This window comes from Haliaeetus albicilla, chromosome 5 (genome assembly GCF_947461875.1).
Source record: "Haliaeetus albicilla chromosome 5, bHalAlb1.1, whole genome shotgun sequence".
NCBI classification, from domain to species: domain Eukaryota; kingdom Metazoa; phylum Chordata; class Aves; order Accipitriformes; family Accipitridae; genus Haliaeetus; species Haliaeetus albicilla.
In genome coordinates this window covers 8,333,243-8,360,512 of record NC_091487.1, presented here as the reverse complement: position 1 = coordinate 8,360,512, position 27,270 = coordinate 8,333,243, and the positions used below count along the sequence as shown (strand labels likewise).

The window sequence follows — 27,270 nt, the reverse complement described above, 5'->3', positions numbered from 1 at the left end:
GTAAATGCAATTGCCAACATTTCTGCCACCTCACCCCCACCATAGTTCTTACCCTGAGGTCTATCAGGAATAACAGTCAAAGAAAAGGCCTAAGGCCAGTGAAATGGAAATGGGTATCCAAATTGCTACCTTGAAATTAGGGTGAATGCATACTCAGCCCTGACTCAGCAAAGTACATAAGCTCATGATTAAGTGTTTTGCTTAATATCAGTGGACTTTTACAGTTAAGCACGTAGTTCAGCACGTAGTTCAGTGATTTGCTTAACTGGAGCTATTTTGTTGAAAAAAAAATCTTGCCTCACAAGAGACAGTTCCTTGAAAAAGAGAGAGAAACGCATTAAATCTGTAAAACCAAAAGTGCGTATCTTCCCATCTGCTTTTGTCCAGGGATAGGAGGGGAACTGACTTCACGTAGAAACAGCGAGACTCTGCAGAGCCCAAGGAGTCTCTCCTGACAATTTCCAGAGTTAGAGGGACGAGGCCAAAACACGAGGATCGTGGTTTGGTTTCAGCGAGCCCCTGGCTGAGGTGGTGGGAAAGAGGAGGCCACAAAGGGTGTTCCCACACTTCCCTGCACTGCTGGGCTCTGCGGAGACCTGCTCCTCCGAGGATGCGCACAGAGCTGGGGGGCAGCCAGCTGTGCTCGCAGGAAAGCTGTGGGGTGGCCAGTAATGTGGCCAACGTGGGTGAGACAAGCCCAGGACGGGAAAGAGAGCAGACATGCCAAAGGATGGTTCACACCTCCTCAGACTCATTATGTACAAACTAGGGGACATCTGGGAGCTGCTGCAACACCTCCCCGGTGACCACGGCCACAGAAGTGCCTTTGTCCTCTGATTCCCACCTGCAGGAGGACAGATCCACGTTCGTCCCTTATTTCTCCCCTGAACAAAATGGGAAATTATGTGAAAGTAGGAAGATTTGCCAAGTGGGAGAGGCTCACAGGAGCTTACAAAACAAAGACACCTTCTCGGATAGCCATTAGGAGAGAATTGCTGCCGAGAGTAATATCTGCACCTGCCTTCCCCCCAGTTAAGTGTCTTGTCTTCTGGATGCAGTCGCCTTCATTTCCTGGGATGCATGGTTGGAACTTCCCCAAGTGTCCTGCCCTCACTGAGACAGATTTAATTTAACTTGTAATTTATTAGTTGCTGTCATTTTTTTTTTTTTCCGTCTGTGGAATTGTAAAAGCTGCACTGTGGTTGAGTAGGAAGGAGGCGATTTTATCACTCTGCCTTCTGTAATTCTGAATAAAGACTGCTGTGTCAAACAGCAGCAGGAGCAGGTTTCTGCTGATGGAGAGTTTAACTGCCCTTTAAAAAGACCTTGTGTTTTGTTTCAGATTGCATCTCACAGTCCCTCTGATCTTGTTATTGTTCTAAGTGGTATCACAACTATTATGGGAAACCTGCAAATTATTTTGTGTCCTTAATAAACCTCAAAATTGTAGTATGAAAGCAATTTAAAGCAATGTGTCCCTCTTTATTGATGTGTAGAGATTTCCCAACGTAGAATATGTATAAGCTCCTACAAGCTCTTTGCCAGAGCTGTGAACACCTGCAAAACATCTCCTTGATGCTGATGTGAAGTCATTTCCTTCGCTGGATTTCTCTCACGGAATCCGGCTGTGCTATAGTCTCAGGGTTAGAAGTAGGGTTAGAAAGTGGCAAACTTCCTTCCTTTGCAGCCAACGGGAAATACGGGCTGTACCCGGATACGGTGAGACAGGAGAAACCTCAGCAAGTGTTCAGAAGAAAACACTGCAGGGTGTGAAAGAGGGTTTTGACTAATGCAGTAGCAGCCAGACTGGGGGGCGGAAAAGGAAGAGTGGGAAGGATGTATTGACTGAAACCAAGCTAACGCTTCTAGATGGTCTTTTAAGGAGGTGAGTAAAAGTGAATGGAGGTGCTGTGGATTTGCTGTGGGTGACAAAAGTACAGTCAGCAGCAGAGCCCACCAACCCATTTGACTGATGCACATCCCTCTTCGTCCAGCTCTGCTGGGATCCCACGAGTGGTCACACAACAGTGACTTTTGAGGAGCCAGCTTCATTCCTGCTGCTGGTAATTGCAAATCTGGGGCTTTTTTCCCAGAAGTTATTACACTACGTGGTCTTCGTTCTGTTAAATTCCCACCAATTTTGATACTTGTGACCAGATCTTTTGGCTTTCACATCCTTTATGCTGCAGCTCAGATGGTATGACCTGCTCAGAATTTGCAGGCAGTCAATACAGCCCACAATTTTCAGAACATGAGAAGCCCCTTCCCAGGCCACCTTCATCACCTTGGGGGCATTTCAATGCTCTCTAAAGCTACAGATTTAAATCTCACCACCACACTTGTCCAAAGCAGTTAAACAGCCCTTCTGTCTTCAGTGCATAAGTTTGCAAGGACTGTTTGTCACAGATGCTGTCACATCTCACATATTATCTCTCCCATGAAAACCCCTACTGGTTTTTTGTAGCACATCAGCTGTCCCCTTTACCTGGACACCGACCACCAGCACCAGACAAAAATCCTCACAGACTGCAACGTGGACTTCTTAAAAGTGTCATTTGCCACTGCACATTTAATCTGGCATGACTTTCACTGCCAAAAAGCAAGGGAAAGAAATTTTGCTCTATGTGTATAAGGGGAACTTGATTTCCCTGGGAGAATTGTACTTGCAAAGCAGGGAGCAAGAGAGAAGCTCCTTTGCAAAACCTCGCTGTTGAACCATTCACAGTTCTGCAGCCCCAGCTTGAAATACCTGCTGCAGTGAAAGGCTTTCTGCAAGAAGGGAAATGGCTGCATCTGCCTGCTCAGGAAGGGGAATGTGCAGATACGGAGAAGACATGACCGTGCAACTTGGGGGCCGTACTTGGCTCTTGGCTCCATTACAAACATGCCAGGTGAGGAGAGGCAAATCAGCGGATTTCTTTGTGCCTCAGTTTCCCTTCTGGACTCTAGGAGTGATGATATAGCTTATTTTTCCCCCGCCGGTGTGTTTTGGAGCGTATAGGCTGTAAGGTCCCTTGTGATGAGTCGTATCTGTATCCTGCACAGCACTCAGCTTCTCAGGTTTGCTGTCGGGCTTGTAACCTGAACAGCAATAGCCACAGTCATGCAGTGCTTTGATTTTTCACAATACTTTCTTATTATATGAAGGTTACAAAAGCCCACTGGGTCTTGAAGTTCAGCTCCCCTCATTCCCGTGCTGCAGTTGGTGTGCCCAGCCAAACCGACCATGTCAGAAATCAGTATATTTTACCCCAGCTTCAAACCTGAGTTTCAGCAAGAGGGAGGGCAGGAAGCCTCCCCGGATGCGTGTTTCCTGCACTGACTGGATTTCTCTTTGGGGGACGGGACAGGCAGCTCCCTCCTGCTCTCATTGTACTCACATGAAAACATAGGAACCCCCGCCCTGGTTCGGAGCAAGGGGCTGTCTCGCCCGATATCCTGCTGCTGACAGTAGCCAGCAGTGGATCCTCAGGGAAATATGAAAGCATCACGGCTCTACAGAGGTATCTTTCCCTGGCTATATCCACCCAGCTTTAGTGGGCAGCAGTTTAGGAAGTTTCTGCTCTGGAGGATGCATTTGGCACCTTGTTATTATCCTCCACGCTGCTTGTTCCCAGACAGTCTGGCTGTGGAAAGTCTGGGGACTAATACCAGCTTCCTCCAGGGGCAGGTAAATGAAATATATTCCAGGCTGCATGCTGTGCCCTCTTGAATTGTCCTGGCTTCTCTGGGGATGTATCCGTTTAGAGCAGCCAGGGATTTGGGCTGCAGTGCCTTTTTGTTAGGAATAGACCTTGCCACCCTTTGTCTTTGCTCTGTGAGTGGGTGCCCCAGGCAAGAGCTGGTTAAGCCTGCTGAGGTTCACAAGCTGCAGGAGCATGATAAGAGCCTTTCTCTGGCAAAAGTTGCTTTGGCCCAATCAGTGTTAAGGATGTTGTTCAGGAATGGTGGGATTTATAGTCTTAATTTGAAGACCAGACTAGCTGGCCAATGGGATTGCTTCTGGTCTTCAAACCAGTGGTAATGAAAAGCTGGGTAACAAAGGCACTATCTTATTTTTTTCCCATTTCAGTTTTTACTTTTTTTAAAAAAAAGACTCACATCTCCACATTGAATCCCTGGAAGACTGGACCCAGTCATATTCTTGATTTCAGTCCAGCATTTAAGGGCTGTCTTTCCTCATGTAACTTCTTCAGCCCCTTCAGCATTTAATTTTCTCTCCTGACTTTCCCTGCCCTGTCTGCTGGGCTGAAGGTTACACAGCTCATCATCTTCTTTGCCATCAGTAAGGGTTTGTTGGAGGGTTTTGCTGTCCATGTGTTAGGTTTATCAGGGAGTAACAAACTCCCCTCAAAACTCTTAGTGCTCGGGCTAACGCTTTTCCTAGCTGCTTCACCAAGAGAGCTCCAGTGCCTGCAAGGCTGCTGCATGCTGCCTTCTCTCCAAAACACTTTGAATATTCACTTCAGGGAGGAAAAAACGTCCTCTTATGATGCTATGATATCACAGTGGAGACCACAGACAGTGGTGCCAAGAACACCTTATTAAAATAAAAAAAAAAGAAAAGAAGTTCTATCTAAAAGAGCATTCAACCAACCACCTTAATATTGGTGGAAGATGGGAGACTAAATATCTCCAAGCCAGTCACTAAGGGATACCCTGGGACCGGAGTGAGCTGAAAGCTGAGTGCCAGCACGAAGCCAGACCTACAGGTCCCACATCTCCACCTTCCCATGTTTCCAAGCTGCAGAGAATTTGGTAAAGCAGCAGTTTCCCAAGAGGAACATGCCTGAGATGAGCAAATCTCTGTGGGAATCACCTCCTGTTTGACTTTCTGCAGGTGGCACTGGAAGGTGCAGGCAGTTCCAGGACCATCCAAAAGCAGCCCTATGTGTTAGTATGTGTTTTTCCTCCCTGTAATGTCCCACAATGTATATGGGATTAGCATCTAGGAAAAGAAACACAGCACCACACCTTCTCAAAATGATGCTATCAAAATACTTAGTAACACATTTATTTTGTTAAAATAAACTATGTACAATAGACGATATTAATGTGCAGTTACAATATACAATAATTACATGTTTAAAAGAGGATAAGCAAAAAAGTACAGAATCATGTGCTGTAAATAGGAAACTAATACTGCTTACATGATTTTTAAACTATGCAAAACATAATTGCTGGAAAACTGAATTTCCTTGGTTTGAAATTTTATTGCTTTGACATGAATTCTGAAGGTTAATCTTTGAAAAAAGATATACCACTCACAAGTAAGTCAGACATAATGTTTTAATACTTATCCTTTGGTTTTACCAGCCCCATGCTCCAGCGATATTGCACACAGCAACTTTTAAGAGAGAAAAATTCAGCTGCTCGCATCAAATAAAGTAAATGACTTTTTCTTAACTTGCTAAGAACTGACTGATGATGTGTTAGGTCCTGATCTGTGCTGAGGTCATTACATCTGCTTCACAAACTCAGTTAGAATAACTTGTTGCACTGCTACTTTGAAGTATTGCTGAAGCACTACGCAAAAAGAAAGGAAAGAAATTTTCTGGTCTTTGTGTTCTCAGAGGAGCAGAGAATCTCTTTGCAGTGAAATGCTTGTGTTTGACAAGTGCATCAACATCATAACAGGTTAAACTGGATTCAGTTGTCCTTGCACTAGAGGACAGTTCACGTCCATCTCCCTGCTCCTCTCCGCAGCCTTCTTTGAAGCCCTGCCAGTCTCAAGGTGCTGCTGAGCCCCAGGTATCCTGGTGTGACTCCAGGGAGGGACCTCCGAGCTCTTGCGCCATAACTTGCTGGGACAGCACGGACACCGTGCCATGCCTTGCTCTGTAGCGTTTCCCATCTGGCAACCTGGGCTCACCACCTTGGATCACTTCTGCTCATGGGGGAAGAAGACCTTGCCAGTGTCTTTCCCCTCTCACGCAGCTTTATGTTATTGCTTATTAATGAATTACTATTTACAAGTTTGGGGAAAGTTTCAGCTCATTTACTCCATACTGACAAGGCAGTTCAGTGCCTGCCAGTTCTGTAATGCAGTTAGAGCAGCTGCCTATTTTGGGGAAAAGTGTTGGGAGACACGATATGACAGTCATACTATGGATATAGCTTACACCCAAACTACTTTGACAGACATTAGACAAAAATTTCTACATGTTATCAGTACAAATAACTGCTCTGTTGGAAGATCTGGAAACTGTAGACTGGTGACAACTGTTTACTCGGAATTCATTAACCTCCAATCAAAGTCAAAATTCACCAGAGTTGGCATGAGCGAGAGCTCAAACTGATCTTTGGCAAAGCCAAATGCAAAATTAAATCTGGCATCCTGAATTGGATGAGATGAAATTAAGTGACAGCAATGAGTGCAGTGTCAAACTCAGCAAAGATACCCATTTGTCTTGAATATTACACTGTTAATGTAATCATTTTCATCCTCAGCCTCAGTAGTGATTGAAACGAGGAGTTACAAATCCGTCTCCAAAGCTCAAGCTAAAGATCAGATCAGCAAAGTCTCCAGATGCCTAACTTCTTTCGGGAGTCCACAACCAGCAGCCAAAAGGTATAAAAGATTCTTGGACCTGGCTCAGCGTATCTGTGTGCTCAAAGCTTGGTCAGCCACAATAAAGGGCAGAAAAGGAGGAAACGTAAAGACTTTCAAATGCTTTCCACATTAGTCATGTGTGGACCCCATTGAAATTTTCCATTGTCTTCATGAGAATTGAAATGAAGCCAACATACAGCACCTTTGAAAATCCCACCCTAAAATTAAAGTTAGAAGCAGCAGCCAAACACTGCATTACGGTCTGCACATTCTGGAAGGGGGTGGGGAGCATGCTCAAAGCTATTTTTATTAACGTGTTTTCAAAGTTAAAGTTATTTTTCACCATTGACAGCAATTCATATGTTTTTTGCTTGTTGCTCTGTGGTATATGGGTTTGTGAGCTTATTTTCCTCTTACAATGAGGTTCTGACTCTTTTTGCTATTCTGGTGGGCTTCCTCGAACTGCCCAGGAAAAATAGATTGTTGTTTATATGTTTCTGAAAGTTTTAACTGAAACAAAGAAAAGAATATAAAGTTTTTTTTTTTCATCCTAGTTATGGGCATCCCCTTAACATCTTAAAATTAAATTTAAGTTTTAGGATCAAACAGACTAATTGTGGCTCTGGGCCCTGATTTTGCAGCTCTCCCCCAAAGCAGAAGTGTAGATGCTATTCTATTGCATTCATTACTTCCAATCAGTGTTTTTGTCCCAATTTTTCAATGCAAAATTATTTCTATTCGTGTTTTGTTTTGATACGTGAAGACAGCTGAGATCACAAGCCACTACCGAAATCAGTGGGAGGCTTTTTCCTGCTTTCAGAGGGTCTTTATTCACTAAGAGGAAAATAAACATTTATAGTAGTGATTTGTCTTCATTTTTACACAGAGCTCAAATGTGTCTAGAAGTTATCTGACGTAGGTCACTCCATGCTCACCTCCTGTCGCAGCAGATGCTCCTCCAGTCCTATAGAGTTGTGAACCAAGAAAATGCTGTTATTTCCAGATTTTTTTTTTTTTTTATATAGGATAAAACACATTACAAATCCTTTTCAGGGAAAAGGAAAATACAGGGAGAAAGGCATGTACAGCCAGATTCCTGCATTCTACCAGTTTATTGAACAAATGGTTCCTGGGCCAACATGAGCATATGCTGATTGCTTTGCTGGAGAAGACAAATGTGCTTTTAAACAAGCCTGGCTTGAGACAGATTGATGCCATTGCAATTTATTTTTAATTCAGATGAAGTTTCAGTATGGTGAATCAAGAAGTATTTGCTGTGCCACTTGGGAAAAAAAGCTACAGAAAAGGTCACGGACTGTAAGCAAGCTATGTTAGCAAATGTGCATCTTTCATGTCTGAATTAGAGGGACATTTTTCTGAGGACATGGCAGCTTGCATGGTGAAAATACATCTGCTAGACACATATCATTTGTGTAATTAGCTACTGCATCACTTGCTGTGTATGAAGCTGGGTGTGATGAGGGGAGGCAGCAACAGAAATTGTTTGCAAGAACTTCTGCAACCTTTTCCAAGCTCCCGTAAAGGGTTCTCAAATTGGGTCTCTGGAGTCTTGGGACAATATCTTGGATGGGATCTTGACAGCTTGCTGTCAATGGGAAGTGAAGCCCATGCATCCTTGTCAACAGACAGTCACCGGTAGGGAAATGTTTGTTCCCTGTTGCTCTCTGTTTGCTACAGTGATTTTCCCACCCTTGGGGTGGGTTTTTAGCCACTTGCCTAGAGTTGCGTTGCAGCCATTGTTCCTGGGGGAGTCCTGCTTGGTTTGTGTAGCAGCATGCCCAAGGCTTGTCTCCTTTCCCAACTCATTTCTTGGTTCCTTAGAGATGGCAGATACCAAAGAGAGTGTGGTGCTGAGCATGACAGAATACCAGGTGATTTGTACAGTGTGTGGGGAATGGGAAATCACTGCTTTTTGGGGAACACAGGCCACTAGAGCACTAGAGCTGCTAGAAGAGGTTTTCTTCTACATTAACTACCAGGGCAGGTCACCAATGGCCATAAATCAGCCTCCCTTATTTACAGGAACGGTATCATTGGGATTGAATGAGACATGAAGAGGTTAGAGACAATTTCTTGTGAAGTAAGATGCTCTTCAGTATGAGGAAGACTGCAAAAATCTGGCCCCTTAATAAAAGAATTTGGAATAACTTTATTGCATACTAAGATGCAGCGCTATATTTAATTCTATGTTTATTTTGAACTGAAGCAGTGCTTTGAAAGAGAAAAAAGGTGAGAAAGATTAATGACAGCTGCTGAAATGATTGTTTTGATTGTCATGCTGGACTCGGAGTGAATTCTGCAGTTCCCACCAGCAAGAAGAAGATTTGCATCAGGACCAGCATGTGTGGAAATCGAGGGAAAGATTCACATCATGCTGAATTCAAGGCAATGCGAGGCAAGAGCTTGTAGTTGTTTGTTCTTCATAAGCTACATACTACTGTAACAGTAGATATTTACAGGGCAGAGAGAGAAGGTCTGGGAGCATTTGGTATGTAGGACAACCAGGGGGAGGTCATCTTGAGAACTTCTCCCCACCGCTCCTGGAGGATATATGTACCTGGGACTTCTTATACTCGGTTGAACAAATGCTCCTGGATGGACCCGTGTGGTGTTAGAGCCTTGTTTCTGCATTCTCCTCAACTTTTCTGAGCTCTCGGAGGCACAGGACAAACTGTGGGAGTCTTTGTGGGACCTCCTTCAGGTCCTGCTGGAAGTGGTGATATAGCACAGGATTGCCCCAGTTCCACTGGCCTGGTGTTTTAGCAGCACTCTGAAGGGCAGAGGCATCTGTGGGTTGTTTTAATGTGATAACAACTCTGTAATGTCTTGAGATATCTCTCTAATACCTAATATCTCTAATGTGTCCTTGCAGGAGTTTGCATGAAAACCCTTTGGGAACTCTGAAACTACAACTGCAGGTTAACAACTCCTCGTAGAACATTAAGGTTTCAGAAGAGGCCAAAGGAGATGGGTTTTACAGGATCTAGCAGATTTCTTGTAAGCTGTGAGAGCTTTTGAAATGATAGCAGAATATTAGCAAAAGCAGCTCTGTCAGGAAAGGTTTTGACGTCAGTTGCATTAAGAGGACATTGTCAAATAGGTTCCTGGGATGGTCTATAGCCTTTACGACTCTCCTAACCGCGTTCCTTTGAAGGTGAAATTGGGGTCTGATTTCTAGCTCATCTTACAGTGAGAAACCCCATCTCCTTTCACCCGGCAATCCTTTATTGATTTTCCTCTCTTGTTACTAATGGTCCTCGAAAATAACTCGAAGTTTGTATCTGTTGCCTTATGCCTGTGCTTGCGCTGTGTCTGGTGTTTTGATATTTCTGAAAATAAGCTTTGCTGCCTGTTCACACACCATCTGCTGGCTTTTAGAAAAGGTATTAGGTATGACTTGCCAGATAATCAATGACTCTCCTTACATCTGCCTACAATCCCTTTTTAAAGCCTATTGGCCTGTGCTATTCCTGCCTCCCCAAAATAATACTGTAACAGGGCAGATCCTTGAGTAAGTGCCACATTGCATGGATAAGTGTGTGTACATAACCTAACACAGGAATAATGTTTATGGGACCTGCATTAACCATGGCTATTTTTAAAACATTTATTTTTGTTGGAAGAGAAATTAAAAACAAATGGAGTGCAGAGGCCATTTCTCAGTGGATTGTGACCACCCTCCCTTGCAGCTCCCAGTTGTCAAATTTTGGACACAATCAGCTTGAAAAACTTGAAATTTTACTGCCTCACAAATGTGATGTCCTTGGTTTTGTAAGTGCAGATAAAACCCTGGTTAGTCTTAACATTTTTTGTATGCATATGAATAATTTTCTATCTGCTTTTGCTGCTATGCAATGATTTGTGCAAGGTGCTGCAGTTGAATACATTAGGACAGTAGCATTTTAGCTTCTACATCACCATATATTTTTTAGTTAATTTTCCTCAAACCACTGCATTTATGTTAATGCCACAACTTCCTATTTGATTTATGATTTTATATGCCTATCCTATGCCATCCCATTAGTATTAATAGACACCCCTGATACGTGGTGGCACACAAAAATATCATTTTATTATTTGTGGCTTTCTCTGAGGCATGCCGGGAATGCTATACTGCACTTTTCCAGTGTGCTCATTATTTTATGATAAGCTCAGCTGTCAGTCTGGTTTTCTATTTCCTGTGTATTTTGTGAAGCTCTAAGAATATCTGGCAGCTCCAACCTGAGTGTTTGCACTGCGCTTCAGCTAAAACAGACTTCACTTACTTTAACCAGAGACTTGTATATAGGCTAGCGCTCTACAGCAACCTACGTGAGCTAAAACTAAGTAATCATCCGATTTTATTTCCACTGAAGTAAATGGCAGCACAGTGAAGGTCTAATTTTCTCTGAAATCTGTTGAAAGCTTTTTGTTCGTTTGTTTCAGTGGCCTTCCAGTCATGTTGTAAGCCAACAAACATTACCTAAATATTTCTTTATTTAATCCGCTCCTAGTTTTCCTCGTACTCCCCTAATACTCTTTACACATTATAGTTCAGCTGATTGCCGGTGTCCCAGATGTGCGAATACTCACTGCTCGCCCGGGGACAGCAGCACAGCCTCTGCGGCACGACATGAACTCCTTCACCGGGCTTCAGCACTGTCCTCCCTCTGAGCTGTGCTTTATCGGCCAGTCCATGTGAAGCAAATGTCTGGGACATAATAAAACCAAATATAAAATATGAGCAAAGAATGCCAGCAGTGAAGAAATCTTCCTTTTGTCTGTCTTTGATTTAGCACAACTTCGTTTTCATCCATGCTTGTGTGCAGCGGGAAAGAGGTGGTGGGTGAAAGCCGGCTGGGTAACAGCAACAGGGCGTTTGCCTCGAATTTGATTGCTTTTATCAGAGAGAACTGTTGATTTCTACCTGGAAACTTTTTGGGATGTCAGAGCTGGTTTCTGTAGGCGTCCATGGTAAACTGAATTTATGCTAAAGGAGGAGCTCGGATCCATAAGCCTCCGTGACTGCAGGACTGGGCACTGCATCGTGCTTGTTCCCTTCTCTGCCCAAGGGTGCAGTTCCTAGAGTCCTGCTGAAGTCCCTAATGGCTCTGAGTAACACCAGGCCTATAATTCACCACTAATCATGAGTTTTTCTGGTTGCATGTGTGTACTCAGCCATGCTGCTGTGCTTCTGAAGAGGAGCGGGCTGGCAGTCCCCTGGAGTGGGGTACGGGGGGGTGCAGGGCACGTGTCCCTGGGCTGCGAGGGTGCACTGCTGTTACTTGCTTATGCCTAGCACTTCTGGAAACACTGACTGCAGACACTGCTTTTGTGAGGAGTTACAGCAGAGGTCTTCAAATCTATATTTGCTGGCACTGTGATTTTCTGCTTGGGGAATGAAATCCGTTACAAGACAGTCTCGTGGCATTGCCAGGGTACCCGAAGGCAGATGCAAGTAACAAGACGCCCTTTGAGTTCACCTCTGAGCATCTGTGTTGCTGTGATATGCAAAAGTACAGGCTCCCTGGAGAGGCTTTAGTGAAAAGGCACGCTTTCTTCAACAGCAAGGAGAGCTAACAGGCAGCTTCCCTTCCCTTAAGGTCTGGAATTCCCATCTCTGTGCTGTCTGCTGTAGCCCATCATCTGCGACTCGTGTGAAAGTTCACTCCCCAGGACTGCAGCCACGCTGCAACTTAAAACAGCACTCACAGCAATGAAGATGGAAAAATGGGAGCAAAGAAAGTAGTGAATGGGAGGAGGGAGGCTACAATAAATCAACATGTTTCCAACTCCACTTTGGTGAGTGTTTTTACATGAGATACCCCATGAAAAAAATAATCTTAAGGCAATTGGACCACCTTAAAGCACTTGAAGTGAGTATGACCTTTGGCTTTTTGGTTTTTGCTATTTTTGGCTGCTGGGTGAGATGTAGAAATCCAGCTGATCTATAAGGTAAATTTTCAGTTGCCATGGCAATGTCTCTCTCTCTTCATGTTCTCAGTTTGGAAGGGAGATTTTTCCGTGCTGCTATTTCATGTCTAGGGCAATATTCTTTGGTGGCAGAATTTCTTTGTTTCAGTACATTAATGCTACAACTCTGTTCTTCCTTTCTCAGCTTATGGAAACATGGCTCAGCCTGAACATTCCCCTGTAAAAATACAGTTATTTGCATTTTTTTGTTGTAAGAACATTCCTTAAGTCTGGAGGTAAATGTTGATCCATTTTGATAGCATGGGTGCAGCAACATCCTGACGCTGTGAAGTTTCACCATTAAGTGAAAAACTGGAATCACTCCACCTTTGCTTCCACGTGGTCTGAACAAACTAAAGTATATCCTGAACTAGCGAGTCTTAGAAAAGAAAAGTAATTTAAAAGTATATCCTACCTATAGTATATATCTTACATGTTAGATTTCTACAGATCTCCATGTGCTTTCAGTCAGTTCAGATTCAATTCCTAAGTACTGCAAATTCCTAATTTTGATCAATTCTTGCTTAAGGCCACAAATGGAGTTTCACTTGTTTCTTTTACCACCTTTAGTTCTTTGTTTTTCCACACGGCACCTTCACCTTATTCCTAAGGTGAGGAGTCAAGCAGGAGCAGGCATCCTGGTTTCTGTTGGTTCAGTGCAGTCTGCAGTAGTAGGAACAGGCTGCGTACAGCTCTGGAGGGTTAGGAAAGCACATAGACATGAGTTGGCCTAGTGTGATACAGCTTGGAGGTTTCACAGAACGGAGGGCTCCTATATTTGGGTAAGAAGGACCCCTTTCTGGTCATGTTCCCCATTTCAGTTGCATGTGACCTTCATTGCCTTTCTAACCTGCTTGGTTTCATTGAACTCATCTCGTTTTTCTTTCCAAGTGACTTCACACAAGGGTGCAGCAGCTGTGGCACTTTGCACAACGCTTCTTCTTCTTCTTGGGGTGGAAAATGGTCAGGATTGCTTCATCGAAGACGGTCTTAAGGCCTTTCTGCGTGAGGGCTGAGCACTCCAGATAGCACTGTGCTCCGATCTGAAAGAGAAGAGAGAAAACGTGAGTACTCTCTGCTGGGAGAGGCAGAGCGACCCTGTTCCAGCATCATTTTATGTGCATACGTGTCCTGCCACAGAGGGAAGCCCAGACCTTTAGAAAGGGGGTCAGGTCTTTGCTCTGCTTTGTATCTGGCTGCCTATGTTATTAAGGGGCAAGCCCAGGTGGTCATCCTGAGCGAGGGAGCAGGGATGGGCATCACCACCAGTACCTCACCGTGAGGGATTAATGGGGAGCAGGAATTCCCTGCACCACCCTCCAGAGAGGGAGGGGGGCTGCACCCATGTTTGAGTGCTGGACCAGGAGCTTGGGCTCCTGTCTGTGCAGCTGGGGAGGGTTTCAAAAAGACGCTGGGTTGTTAGCTGAACCCCTTCATATACTTGGCTCTTCTCCCCTGACCTGTCACTCTTGTGTCCTGCCTCCTGCAACACCAGGGAGCTGCTACCTGGGGGAACTGGGAAGCATCATCTTGAGATGGGAGTCTCCTCGGGGTGCTGATATGACACAAACACACAAAGTAGCCTAGGAAAGCGGCCTCAGCTTATTCAGTGACCTTGTTGCTTATTCAGTGTATTCTGCTAATGGATGCTTTCATTGGCCTTTGAGGGCCAGAGCCTGTAGCAACACCTGCAGCATGTGAAGTGGAAATGGCTGGGGTCTAGCTGCCTGCATTTCACAGCTTGGGGAGCGCTTTTATCCCCCTGCCTTCCTAGGAGAAAGGTACAATAGCACAGAAACCTTGAGAGCTCCTTCTCTCCTGCTTGAAGTACAATGGCAAAGTGAGAATCAAGTTGTCTGTGCTTTTGTAAGGGGTAGGGATGAGTTTGGAAGGAGATGCTGTAGAGAAGGATTTGCTACACGCACCTTCTGGCAGAAGCCTGAACAAGAAACACTTGGCTGAGGTAAAGAGGCAGTAAAACCTGGTTTGCTGTCTGTTTGCCACCTGCTGCCCTCTGTACCTTGCGGCTTTGCTTAGAGCTTAATTGGGTATTGCAGAAGAACAGCAGGCTCAGGAGCCACAACCTGTGTCTGGGTCCAGCCTGTTTGAACAGAAGCTTTAATCTCTGGATGGGACCAACCGAAGCGCCCTGGAGGAGTTCACCCTGAATGAAACAAACCCAGTGGAAAGCTGTGATCAATCGATTTCCTCGAACCTCAGAAAAAGCTATTACCTCCTTTGCTAGCTTCACTCCGTGCTCGTAGGTGAGTGGTTTCTCCTTCATGTAAAGCAGCCGAGCCAAAGTTTTGGGATCATCCCGGAGATCAATCTAACAGAAAACACACAAACCCGGTGCTCAGTACCACCTTGTGTAATTCTTGAGATAGATATTCACAGCTTTACAAACCCACAGTCATGTCCTCACATAAGGGCATCTGTCCTCCCAGCCTCAGCTGATTCTTCAGAGATGAATTGCACATGTATTTTCCTTTTCTCTCCTTGTTTTTTCTTTCTGTTTAACATGAATCAGTCCTCACTGGTGGGTTATTGGGTCACAGCTCGGATAGCTGCGGTACAGTAAAGTACAATGGCTCTCACAACGGGTCTTGGAAGGTGTCAGTGGAAGCCTGAGCCACTTTGGAAGGGGAGGCTGCTGCAACCCTGCGCTGCATCACCCGTAAAACACCCCGACAGGCCAGACAGATGCAGCTCAGTCTGACTGACTTGAAACAAAATCCTTTATTTCCATGGAAAACATCAAAGTGAAGCATTCTGGCATTTCAAACTCATCCATTTTCAGCGTGTATGCTCCAAAGGGTAATACTTTTATTTTAAAATGAGTGTTTTAGATTATTCCAGTGTGGAAAACAAAGCCAGTGTTTGAATGATTGGACTTTCCTGTGGCATGAAGATTTTGGTTTTGACCAGAATTTGATCTGTTTTTCTAACTTGGCTTAGGTTACTGTCCAGTGTTCGGACATTTTCCAGACTCATATCCTTACTTCTCACAGTCTCTAGCCACTCTGTCTTGGAAACAAACCGATGTTTAAGGCATTTTTATTTGATTGATAGATTCATACATTTTAAGGCCAAAATACAGTGGTTTGATCGTTTAGTCTAACATCCACTATAACACAAGCAGGACGGTGAATCACTAATTGCAATGTTGATGTAAAGCATGGGGGAGGCTATTTCCTTCCCATGTCTCTAAGTCATTTGGTTAATTATTCCCATTTTTAAAATTTAGTTTGAAATTTAGCTTCTGCTTCTAACAGCAGACTTTGATGAATTTTTTCCCCCTCACTAAAGGCCTGTCAGAAACCTTTTCTCCCTATAGATATTTATGCCTCATCACCACATTAACATACGTTTGAATAAAAAGATGGGATGAGTTTTGCCAGTCCTGACTAGCGTGATAGGACATCTGCATGTTGGTTTCCATTCCCAGTCCCTGAGCTTTCCTCTAACTTTCCAGAAAAGTCTGGCTGCATTTCACATAAGAAGTTCAATAGGAAACCTTTCCACAGAGCTCATCCTCCAGCCCCCCTTGAGGTGGAGTAGGAGCCCCCTCACACTGAAGACCCCCGCGATGGCTGGAGAAGCATTACCTGTGTTCCTATGAGGACGTAAGGCACGTTGGGCATGCAGACTTTGAGCTCGGGCACCCACTCCTCCTGGACGTTGTGGTACGAGGCGGGGTTCACCACTGAGAAGCAGATCAAGAACACGTCCGTGTTGGGGTAGGACAGGGGTCTCAGCTGGTTGTAGTCCTCCTGCCAGGGGGAAAACAGCAAGTGTGTTACGGGGTGGGGGATAACTGCAGATGGGGGCATCACGTTGGCTCTTGATGAACTACTCAACACTGTCCCTCCGTGCTCATGAACGGTTATAACCTCTGGGGAGCTGCTGAGGGGGAAATCACCCCCCGTGGGCCAGGGGTGCTGTTTTGTCAGCGTCTTTACCCAAAAGAGCTAACACATTTTGTTTGTGTGTGTATTATCTGTGGTGATGCTGGTGTAGAGGGTAATGCTAAACAGTGGCCATCGCTGGTGGTGTAATAAAAATTGATCTTGAGGCTGCGTGTACCAGCCTCAGCCCTCCAACAATGTGATACCATCCTGGGAAGTATTATTTGACTGTCACCATTAGCTAATATTTGCTGATGACACACATCTCTATGGGCTTTTCTGTTAATATTATGGGCTTTCTATTCCCTGGTAGGCATTATAGACATGACCATATACAATAAATAGGGTCTCCAGGCTATTTGGTGCCATCACAGTTATGTATGGTACGCAGCAATGTGTCAGTCAGCAGAAGACACTCATCTTGAAAGCACAAAGCAGATCAAATCCAGCCTGCAGTGGCTGGGTAAATCACTGGGGGTGATTTGGTGTTTCCACAGGCCCTGGATGGGGGAAGGAAAGATGTTTTTTCTATGGGCTAGTTGTGAAGAAGGTGAATTTTCAAACAGTTCAAAGCGCAGCTGTGTTATGTCATGAGCTGGCTGTGATAGTTGAGTTTCAAGGAATAATTTAGGTCTGTTTTCAGGCTTGAGATGTTGAGAGTGAGCAGAGGTTTTTTAAGCCACGTGAAAAGGATTGACTTGCTCTCCCTGATAGTGAGAGCATATGTAGCTGTGCCTGGTGGGTACTTTTCAATGAAACCTGTTAGAAAATTTCAGTGCAATGGAACAGATCCTTTTAGAGAGGATACACCTGTTCTAAAGGCTTTTTTGAGGGGTCCAGAGTTAAAAAAGGGGAAAGGAACACATATCTGGAGTGTAGGAAATAATAATACATGTTGCTGTCAAGTCTGACTGAGACGTAGGTCTTCAGTTTATAGTTTATGCATTCTGGGCAAGCCTCAAATGTCTGCAGTATGGTTGCTTTTGGTTATAACTGTATGAAAACTCAACTGGTGCAATTTTGCTTTGCAGCTACTGAAATAGTTAATAACTCAATGAAAAGGTGTGGTGGTGGTGGGGGGTTAAGATGTCCATGCACTGTTGCTTAGACTTGAGAACATTTATCTGAGGTAGGGAAAACCCACATTAGGGGCAGGAGCGATGCAAGTTGCTATCTGTCCTGCAGGAGAAACTGATGCAGGACTATATCACTGCGGGCCCAGATTAGATGGTGTCTTAATTCAGCCTTGCTTCTGTCTTGCTTTGGTTGGGTCAACAAAAGAGAGGGCTTAGTTATGAGTTGAGACTGGTAAATCTTCTTTCTGAAGTCTTTTGTTCACTGAGTATGCAGTGATAAGATGACACAGACTATTTCTGAATTGACACTAGTTTCTGAAAAATACTAATGGATTATGTAAAACCAGTCTGCTCCAACCTTTTCTAAACAAAAAAACTTAATTATTTATTCTGAAAGGAAGTATGAGGCCAAATTTAGCTCTGTCTCATTAAAAAGAAGTTTAAAGAAACATCCTAAACAACAAACAAAATGTTTGGTTTTGTCTAACTGAATGTTCATTGTCCCAAACCCACTTAACAGGAAGCGTAAATTCCCAGTTACCACCTCCAGCCCCACAGCCACAGTATTTGGGGTAAAGCCAGAGTATTTGTCAACTGACCTATGTCTTTCCAGTATCATAAAAAGTATCGATCTGAAGGAGGATTTACAAGACTAAAGGAGGTGTTTGGACATGTCAGCCCCCAAGAAAGAGTGGATTCTCCATGGCTGGGGAATGACAGGAAAAAAACCTCAGAGGTTTTGTGGGAACTTCAGCGATACAGGCAATGAAGAGGCAAAGTTGGTGGGAGGAGATTTATATGAGGCTCTGGAGATGATGCCCAGCTCCCAGCAGATGAGTTAATAGAGGCAAAGTGGATGCCAAGATGATGGGAGCAATGGTGTTATAGAGACAGATGAATTTTATGTGGATGCTGTGGGATAGGAAGGCCTGACCTGATTATGGGACATTATTTTAACCCAGAAAAATCAAATCTGAGATTGTGTTTATGTCACAGTCAACATGGGCTGATACTAGGTGCTTGGCAAAGGCCTCTTCTGTGTTTTCGGTTTAATTGCTGCAAATCAGCCTCCTAAAACAGCCACGCGGTGGCAGCAAGCCCTCGAGGAATCGTCATTTAGGCTTTTTGGAAAGAGATTGGCTAAATATAACCACTTTCAATATTCTAGACATGCATATTTAGAGGGGCTGGAACTTACTGTACCATTAAAATTACAAACTAAAAGCCACGAGTGCTCTGCCTGGTGGTGACAGCTACAGGAGTGTGCATTTAATTTTGTTTTGCGTGTTCCTTCAGAGCCCCTAGAAAATCCTTTTTCAGGAGGAGCGTTCCAGATTTGTGTTAGCAGCACAGAGCATTATATAAATTGTAAGGAGGGACAGCCACACATCACGTAGCAGAGGTCTCGTCTCCCATCAGGGCACGTGGAAGCTTGCATGGACGTGTTAAAGCACAAGCACTAATGTCATGGGTAAGAGTTGGTCTGGGCTCCTGTACATGCCTGTGTCTATGGGCTGGCAAAAGCCTCCAAACCACATCAGACAAGGACCCTATCTCTGTTCGTACCTGCTCTCCAGAAGAAGGCTATAAAACCTTGCAATGGACCATTATGAGATCTTTTCTCATTCAGAGATGGTTGAAGTCAAGCAAATAAATAGTGTAAAAAAGGGACTGGACATTTACATGGGTATGGGGCATATCCAGAGGTGCTGCTAGTGACAGTGGCATTTGGGAAGGAACACGAGTCCCCACGGGCTTGGGCTGTAGGTGATCATTAATTTGTTTTCCTAGCTTGTGCTCGCATTTTGCTGCCTGTTGTTTAGGGAGCGCAAGGCTTCCCAGTTACACTGCCTGGCCACCGGTTTAGCATTGAAATGCCAGAGCCAGACCTGGCCTTGCTGAGTTACCTGCCTGTGATTTGCCAGGGCTGAGATACATTGACTGGTGTTACTCCCTCCCCGCTCTATTGCTGCCATTACCCTTGCAGTGTTCAGGCCCAGAAAATACAGCAAAACTTCCTTTTTTTATGTTGCTGCCATGCTGACCTCACGTACGCTCCCTGCCATGTCAGCTTGTTAAAGCACTCCACACCTGAGTCCAGCCTGGGGAAAAAAAGACCACTGTTTTTTTTTTCCTCCTAGGACTGTTTGTGCCAGGGATGCAGAAAACCAGATACCCCAGATCTGGGGTCTCTGCCAGCTCTCCCTTCAGGCTGACAGAGGGTCCTGCTGCAGAAGTACATTTTCCAATTGTTATTTCATTAGCATATGTTTTATAGCATCGTAATGTCAAGTGCTATTTTTGGCTATGACTTCACACCGATGCCTTTGGAAAGCCACACAACACAAGGAGAAGGAGGGAGGAAACAACCCAGATGATCTGTCCTTATAGCTTGAGCATGTGGGAAGCATCATCATTTCAACCTCTATGGATGTACAATCTAGTCATCAAGAAGTGATTCATGGTCTGAGTTTTGACTAGATGGCCACGTCCTCTGGACCAAGGGCTGAAAGGGAACTGAGCCTGATGAGTTAGAAATGGTGCTTGGAGGCAGGTGGTGCTCTGGCTAGTTTGAAGCAGGAGATGGCAAAATGACTGCAGAGGAGGGGACGGAGGGGTGAAGTTTGTAAAAGAGACAGATTAGTGTTTCTTCTGGCTCAGGAGGACAAATAAAAGGATGTCTTGCTGAGGAAATGGGTGGTAGGTGGAACTGTCAGCCCTACAAAACAAGTAGAAATATTAAGGCACTGGATAAAAATCTGAGAATGGAATGTAACTCCAGTCTCATTTGCAAAGGCTTGCAGTGCTGCCAGAGAGTGACAGACATGCTCCAAGCTCTGTGTTTGTGAGTGCAGAGTGGAAAATTGAACATGCATTGAAGCTGGGACAAGGACTTGGGTCGTATTTTGGTACTGGCTTTTGCAGCATCTGTTTGCACCAAGTGAATAGAAAGGATGGGTGGACTGTAAGTGACACCAAGCTAGCTGTGAAGTGACCACTGCTGCCTACAGACCTGTGATAGAAATAAAATAAAAAAAGTGAAACTCAAAGCATAAAAGCCCCAGTCCTGCTGAGTGCAGGTGTTTTTGGAAGTGACAGTCTGTCCTGATGCAGTTTTTGACCTCTCTGCATACTGCTGCAAAGTATATTCTGGTATAAGTGGCCTTCTGCAGACAGGAGGGTCTCCTTCTGCGTTGTTTATGCATTTCATAGCAGTCAGTCATGGCCAAAAAAGCACAGCCAGTAAGTGCTTCTGAAAGCAAAGCCCTGCATCCAGGGCTGCTGGGTCCCAGAGAGCAAAGCAGGCTCCCAAATCTGCTTTCCTCTCCTGCTGCCTCCAATGCCGGCTCTGACCAGAGGACCTGGGGGACGTGGGTTCCAACCTTCCCAGGCTGGGAGGGACCTGGGACCTTCTGCCTCCACTCTCAGCAGGTGATTTTCTGTAAGGTTTTTTTGTGCAGATTGCGTTCCTTTCTTTATTCTGCCAGTTGCTGGCATTTGGAGGTAGGAGAGGGAAATTTCACCATGAAAATGTGTTGCTCCCTGTACCCTCTTCTGCCCTTCTACTGGCAGAGTGAGGCAGTGAGAAATATTCTCCCTGCCTCTCCAGGGGGTGAAATCAGCCCACAGACCAGAATTCTTCTGCAAACTTTTTGTGCAAGCACACTGTATCAGACTGTGGACAGTGGAAACAGTAAAAGCATTATATGTGTAAGTAAGCATGGGGTACAGACTCTCCTGTAATGGACACCTGTGGTCTGGGAGAATGATGTTGGGAAGGATGCCAGTCTGGCTGGGTTACCATTTAAAAAGTCAATAGCTGGTGACTGATAGGCTGGTGATGTATTATATCAGTTTTCTGATCTTGGAAATGGGAATTCTTCCCTGTATATTCAATGCCACCATGTGGTAAATGTAAGAAAACACTGACTTTATATGAAATGTCATATTTGCAGTAGGAGATGGATATATGGGAGGCTGAACAGCCTAATCAGGCTTCAGTTTTTTGCTTAGACAAAATTCAGTCTTAGGGATGAGTGTATTTGTGTGTGTTTTATTGCTGAACCAAAATGAAAGCTCTATGTAGAAAACAAAAAGGAGAAAGTCAGCAGTTCAAGCATTACAACTCACAACTGATTGTTAATATTTGTAAAACCCCACAAACAGCACGAACAACAAAGCCCAGTATATGGTAGTAACAAACAAACCATGGGAAAGGAAAACATAAATGTTTTGCAGTAATTTACCTGCCCTGCAGTGTCATAAAGTCCCAGCAAGTGTTGTTGTCCTCCCACAGTCACAGTTACTGGAAAAGAGAAACAAGAGATGCTGCTTATGCACAAGCCAGTGGCCTCATTTTTATGTGTTTTAATCCTAAAATGCCAATAGACCTTTGTACTAGACACATTAGCACATCTTACACTGTGCATCCTGAACCAAGCACATCTATTCAACCCAAATCGAATGCAACCTAAAGTTGCCACAACAGCAAATCCTTTATGCCAAGCTCTTATGTCTTTACAGATGGCCAAGACTGATGAGCCGCACACACCGCTACTATCAGGGACCCAGAGACAGGAGGACATTTGCTTCTGTTTCTGCAGCCACCAGCTGACCCCCATGAGGTGGTAGGACTTGAAAGCACAGAATTCCTGTCTCCCCACCATGAACATTGGGGTAGGTTTGTCATGGATCACTGAGAGGGATTTTTTTATTATTTTATTTCTTCCAGGCTGTGAAATGATGAAGCGTTCAGCAGTGGTTGATGTTTGCTGGGTCTCAGTGGAGGTGTGCTGCCTCCTGGGCAACCTGTCCCGTCCTGCGTCACGCAATCACAAGTCAAGCGGCAGTGCTTAATGTGTGGGGCTCTGTGGTGGATGCTTCAGAGGACAGGGAGGAAGAGGAGCACTAGTATTTGCAGGGATGTCGAATAGATTCTGCTGCAAGTGAAGGAAAGCGTGGCTTAGTTTATTGATCACACTCAGCATGTTTACTCCTTTGGTAGAATTCACTTTGAACTTCATTTTGAGCCCATTAACACTGATGAAAATGTTTTCTCATTGCCTTTGGATGAACCCCATTATTAGCTGATCTCTGTAATCAGTTTTATTTTGTATAAAGGATGTGATCTGCGTTAATGGTATTTAGTTAACCAGTTAATCTGCTTAAATCATTACTACTCAACTGGAAAGAAAGGGGGGGGAATCCAGTTCCACCCATTAGTCAACAGGAAGACTTTAAACATTCATCAGGAAAGTTGCTCAAAATAATGGTATTCTCACAGCCCATAGACTATTACTTTTTTTAAACATGAGGGCAAATGGCTAGAATGAACATAGAGCTATGGCTGGGGCAGGAGTCTAAGACTGGTGCCCAGTGGCTGATCACAACTTGTAGTTAATGAGGGCTGGGAAAGATTAAGAATTACTTTTGGCAAAGAGAAGGCTTGAGACCATCACACAAGTGATTTTCTTTAAAGTGATAAGACTTTAAGACTCTTCTCTAGGAGAAAAGCACCTACCAGTTTATAGAAGTTAATAGCTCCTGCACTGGGGAACAATGTCCTATCTGAAATCACCTAGACTTGAAGTCTCTGTCACTGTGGCTGGACAGACTGATTATTCAGCAGCTTTACTTGCTTGCAAAGCAACATAGTAATTTTGCTAGCATATAAACAGAACAGAACTGACATCCTGAGAGTACAAAGGCTCAGCGAGGACCAGACTTGCTGATGAGAGCAGGATGGGCCGCGCTCACCTGCTGCTGGGGCTGCCTTCTGATGTGCAGGGGAAAGAGGAGACGGGAAGGGGGCCAAGAGCCCTCCTCCCACTCCTCAGTTCAGGAGGTAGCTCCTACACAGGGAACTTAAAAATGGGGCTTGATTTTGAGCATGGAAATCTGTGGGTGGAAGAGCCCAGGGAAGAGGTACCAGGGTGGGGAGATGGGTACCAACGCAGACAGGAGACAGTCCAGATGCCCCATCCCCTTCCTTCAACCTGGCTTGAATAAAAAAATTTGAACTAAACGTCCCCAGAGCCCTGGTTTTCAACTTTTTGTGGTGTAGGGAGTCTCAAAATGTCCCAGTAGAGGTGTGAACTGTATAAGTCTACTGACAATATGCTTGCTTTCTCAGCTCCCTTCTCAGAAGCAGTGGGGACCACAGGTGGTCCTGCAGAGCTTACTGGAGGCAGCCGGGAGGTGTGTGGTTTTTTTCCAGTTGCAACCTTGGCCAGCCTTCAATCTGCCCTTGTGCCAAGGAGTGCAGGAGCCAGACCTGTTCTGCTGATTTATTCTGCTTAAGGACCAGCTGTGGGAAGATGTACCCTTCAGCTGAAGGCAATTTTCCAGCTGCGGTGCATTAGCTGTGCAGCGCTCAGCTGGTCGAGGTGGCATTTAGGACTGCCTGTGGTGTTTCGGACTGCATGTGAACATCAGTCACACTGTCGGTCCTTAGTTGAACTTGTACGGAGCCTGCAGAACACCTCCAAAGCAGGAGGTTCATAGGACAGCTGTGTGGCCATGGGGTGCATGGAGATGCAGGCGATCTAATGTGTCTGATGAATACGAAGAGACATTTGCCATACGTCAGTGCTGACATAGTCATCCAGCTCTACCTCTTATGCTGGCTAACCCTGAGTACAGGCAAACTGAGCTGGCCCCTGCTTACAAAGGGGTCTTCAGTGTTTTAAAAACTCAAAAGTCACACTGAAATTTACTCTGTTTAGGCTTGGGCTGCTGTGAAGCTTTGCTGGCCCATCTCCTGGTGGCATCTGACTGACAGAGCTACGGTGGCAAAAAACCCTGGTGCAGATACAAATTGCTGCCTTGTTCTAGTAGTTAATATGGTTTGGAGACAAGCTGTTTGGCTAGAGGTCCAGTCTGTCTCCGGTGCACTACGCTTTGCCAGAAGGATATGCTGCAACAGTTCCTGAACTATTAGCTGTGCTCTGTGGCCCATGAAGTCACAGTGGATATTTTGCAACAGGTCTGTGGAGCCACACACTGAACAGTTATTTATAGTTTGTACAGTTCAGTTTGGCTTTTGGTGACCTCTGGGAAATTCTGAGGGGGAATAAAGAGGTTGGTGGTGTCCCACCATTACTCTTCACATACACAAGGGCTAAGAAATGCAAGGGCTTTTGGAAAAATACACTCTGAGCCTACCCAGCTTGCACATCACATTTTAATTCTCCTTATAGCACCCTGCCTCTTATGGGTCCTTCTGTGAATTTCTGCATGGTACCAGTCATATCTTTTTTCTTTTTCTCTCTTTCTTTTTCTCTTTTTACTTTTTTCTTTCACTTTCTCTTTTTCTTTTCCCATCAACCTTTCTATTTTCCTTCTTCTTGTCGATTGTTCTGATCCGTCTCATCATCAGAGGATATCCTTCCTGTCCACATCACCTCTCTAAGTTCACAGCTACCACCGCAGCAAAACTGTCTTGTTGGCTAAACTTCAGCAACAGACAAACTGCTGTCTTTGGATTCCTGGCTCTGAATGCAGTGGGGACCAAATGGCTCACACTGACAATTCAAATAATCACTGGCTCTTGAAACAGTGATGTCTAGATTAATGTCTTGGTGCTGAAATTTACACCACACTTCCATGCAGGCAAAACAGATGTCAAAATAGATGGCTTTTGCCTGTGAAAAGATCATGGTATTTTTATACTAAGAGTTTATCAGTCCACCTCTGTCAGGCAAAAGGCTGTTCAGCATGTCCACTACATAGGTTGTATTTATGAGCTGCGATTGCTTTGCTAGATTTGTAGGCCTTAGTTTTGGCTTTATCTTAGTTTATTTTTACTTACCCTGTTAACTATCTTTTCCTGTTCTCTCAGTGGCCAAGCCTATGGGAAGCCAACATGGAATTCCTTCCCAGTCATTGGGGTAATGCAGGCTCCTTTATGGGCTTGTGAACTCAGCTTTATGAGCAGTCTTGGAGTAACCAGATAAATATGAACTCTCCTTGCCATTTACCGGCTATATTGATATATTGATGAAGCACTGAAACGGCATGGCCTTTAACACCAAGTGCAGTGGGGACTGCAATAAAATGTGGCTGAATACTTGCACAGTCCTGGTTCTCATTTGGCTCCAGTCTGGGTTGCATCAGACGATGCAACATGCAGATGTTTTCCTCCTTTTACTGGCTGGTTTTCACCAAGTGCACGATGTGTAAAACACTGCTTTAAAAATGTTAGTTAGATCATAAATTAGCTCGGTATTGCTTACTAGAATTTGAGTAGCTATTTTGGGTCACCTCCAGGGCTTTGTCGCAGGTCTATGTGCCTGGGGGTTTTGCTAACGAGCTTCAACACAGAGCTCTGAAACACGCTGTCCCACTTGAAGGCCACAGCAGAAAGGCAAGGTGCTAGATGGAGTTATTGTGTGGCTGGATCTGGTGCGTGGACCATGAAATGGTCTGAGCTGGGAGCTCTGTTTTTAAATAAGTGGTTAGTTTGTGTTCCCAGGGACAATATGAAAATTTTTGTTGATGTTCTTGTTGCCCGGGTTGCCCCAGATCCACCTGTCAATGGTCACTCTTTGCCAAACTCTTCCCCTGTTGTGTTTCATTTACTTGCAGCAAAGCCCTGGCAACTGTACCCATGGAAGAGCCCTTTAGCCTCACAACAGCAAAGTTCAGGGTCTGCACTGACAGAAAGGGGACATAAATTGTCTACTGCCCTCCCAGAATCTCTTATATTGGGTTAATAGTGCCAAGCAACACATAAATCTCTGGTATGACACCAAACTAGGATGAAATAGCTCAGACACACTTAGCTGTGGTACAGGAGAGTGGAGGTGCACAACACTGGGAGTTTTTCCATGCTTGCGAAGAAGTGCTTGCAGAACCAAATGACTGTGAAACCACTAGCCAGAATATACACAATAGCTTAGGCAATGTCTAATGTGATACCACATGGGAGAAGTCATCTATTCTAGTGCCTTCCCGCCAACAAATTAATGTCGAACTGCTTTGGAGAGAGGTGCCAGGAGTCTGACAGCAAGCAGAGATGGTAACACCTGCCTGGATGGAAAGGCTTTCTCATTTTGGGGGGCAAATTAGTCTGTGTCAAATCTCAAACTTTCACAAGGGCCATCTTCTGCCCTTGTGAGCAAGCTCTGACTATTAAGTCTGGGCATTTGTTTGTTCACTATGATTATATGTACCAGGTGCATGTTACTTAACACAGGCTAGTGGCCACCAGTACAAGAACAACTGCAATTCTGGTTGACCTGCTGGCGGTAGAAATGCCCAAGTCTGTTTCTTTCCCAGCTGGAAAAGAGCGTAAAATCAGAAGATGGACAAAAGAGCACGTTTTAGACTTTAGATGGAAGTTTTGGTTCTTGCTGCTCTAAGTGATGGGTAAACAGTTGACCACATTTTTCATTTCTAGATAGAAAGCTCTTTACATGCGTGCCTTATAGATTTGCTTTCACTTCTGAAGGTGCTTGTTCATACAGGCCTCACTCAAGAGGGAGCAGTACTATTTTAAACTCTTGGCTTCAGCTTGTGCCCAGTTTCACAATGCTACTTCAAACCAAACTTCTTTGCTCCTACATGTATTTGTCTGGTGAAGCTCTCCATGAAGCTGTAACTGGATCTGATCAATGTGTTAAATGCAGATCAGATACTAAGGAGGGAGAATAATAATGAGAAATAAACCGAGCAATATTTTTGTCTTTAAAATACATACACACATGTGTTTTATATATAAAATACACAAATATATGTATTTTTTCCAGTTTATAGTTGA

At 44.6% G+C, this 27,270-nt stretch overlaps 1 protein-coding gene across 6 annotated transcripts in view; it reads right to left on the bottom strand.

Moving 5' to 3' along the window:
- Positions 1-4,984: 4,984 nt before the first annotated feature.
- The window catches only part of RHOJ (ras homolog family member J), a 62,806-nt gene continuing 40,520 nt past the window's right edge, over positions 4,985-27,270 (bottom strand). Inside the window, exons 2-7 of one of the 6 annotated variants that reach the window (XR_011324627.1) lie at positions 21,758-21,816; positions 16,135-16,299; positions 14,760-14,855; positions 13,377-13,569; positions 11,147-11,264; positions 4,985-7,517 (exon numbers count right to left, since the gene is read on the bottom strand). Coding sequence is in view for 3 of the 6 variants with exons in the window: in XM_069783238.1 (XP_069639339.1) it covers positions 13,423-13,569; positions 14,760-14,855; positions 16,135-16,299; positions 21,758-21,816 (467 nt within the window). In the remaining 3 variants the exon portion in view is untranslated. Of the gene's footprint in view, positions 13,570-14,759; positions 14,856-16,134; positions 16,300-21,757; positions 21,817-27,270 lie in introns of all 6 variants that reach the window. The other 5 variants (XR_011324625.1, XR_011324626.1, XM_069783238.1 and 2 more) reach the window with 5 other exon arrangements.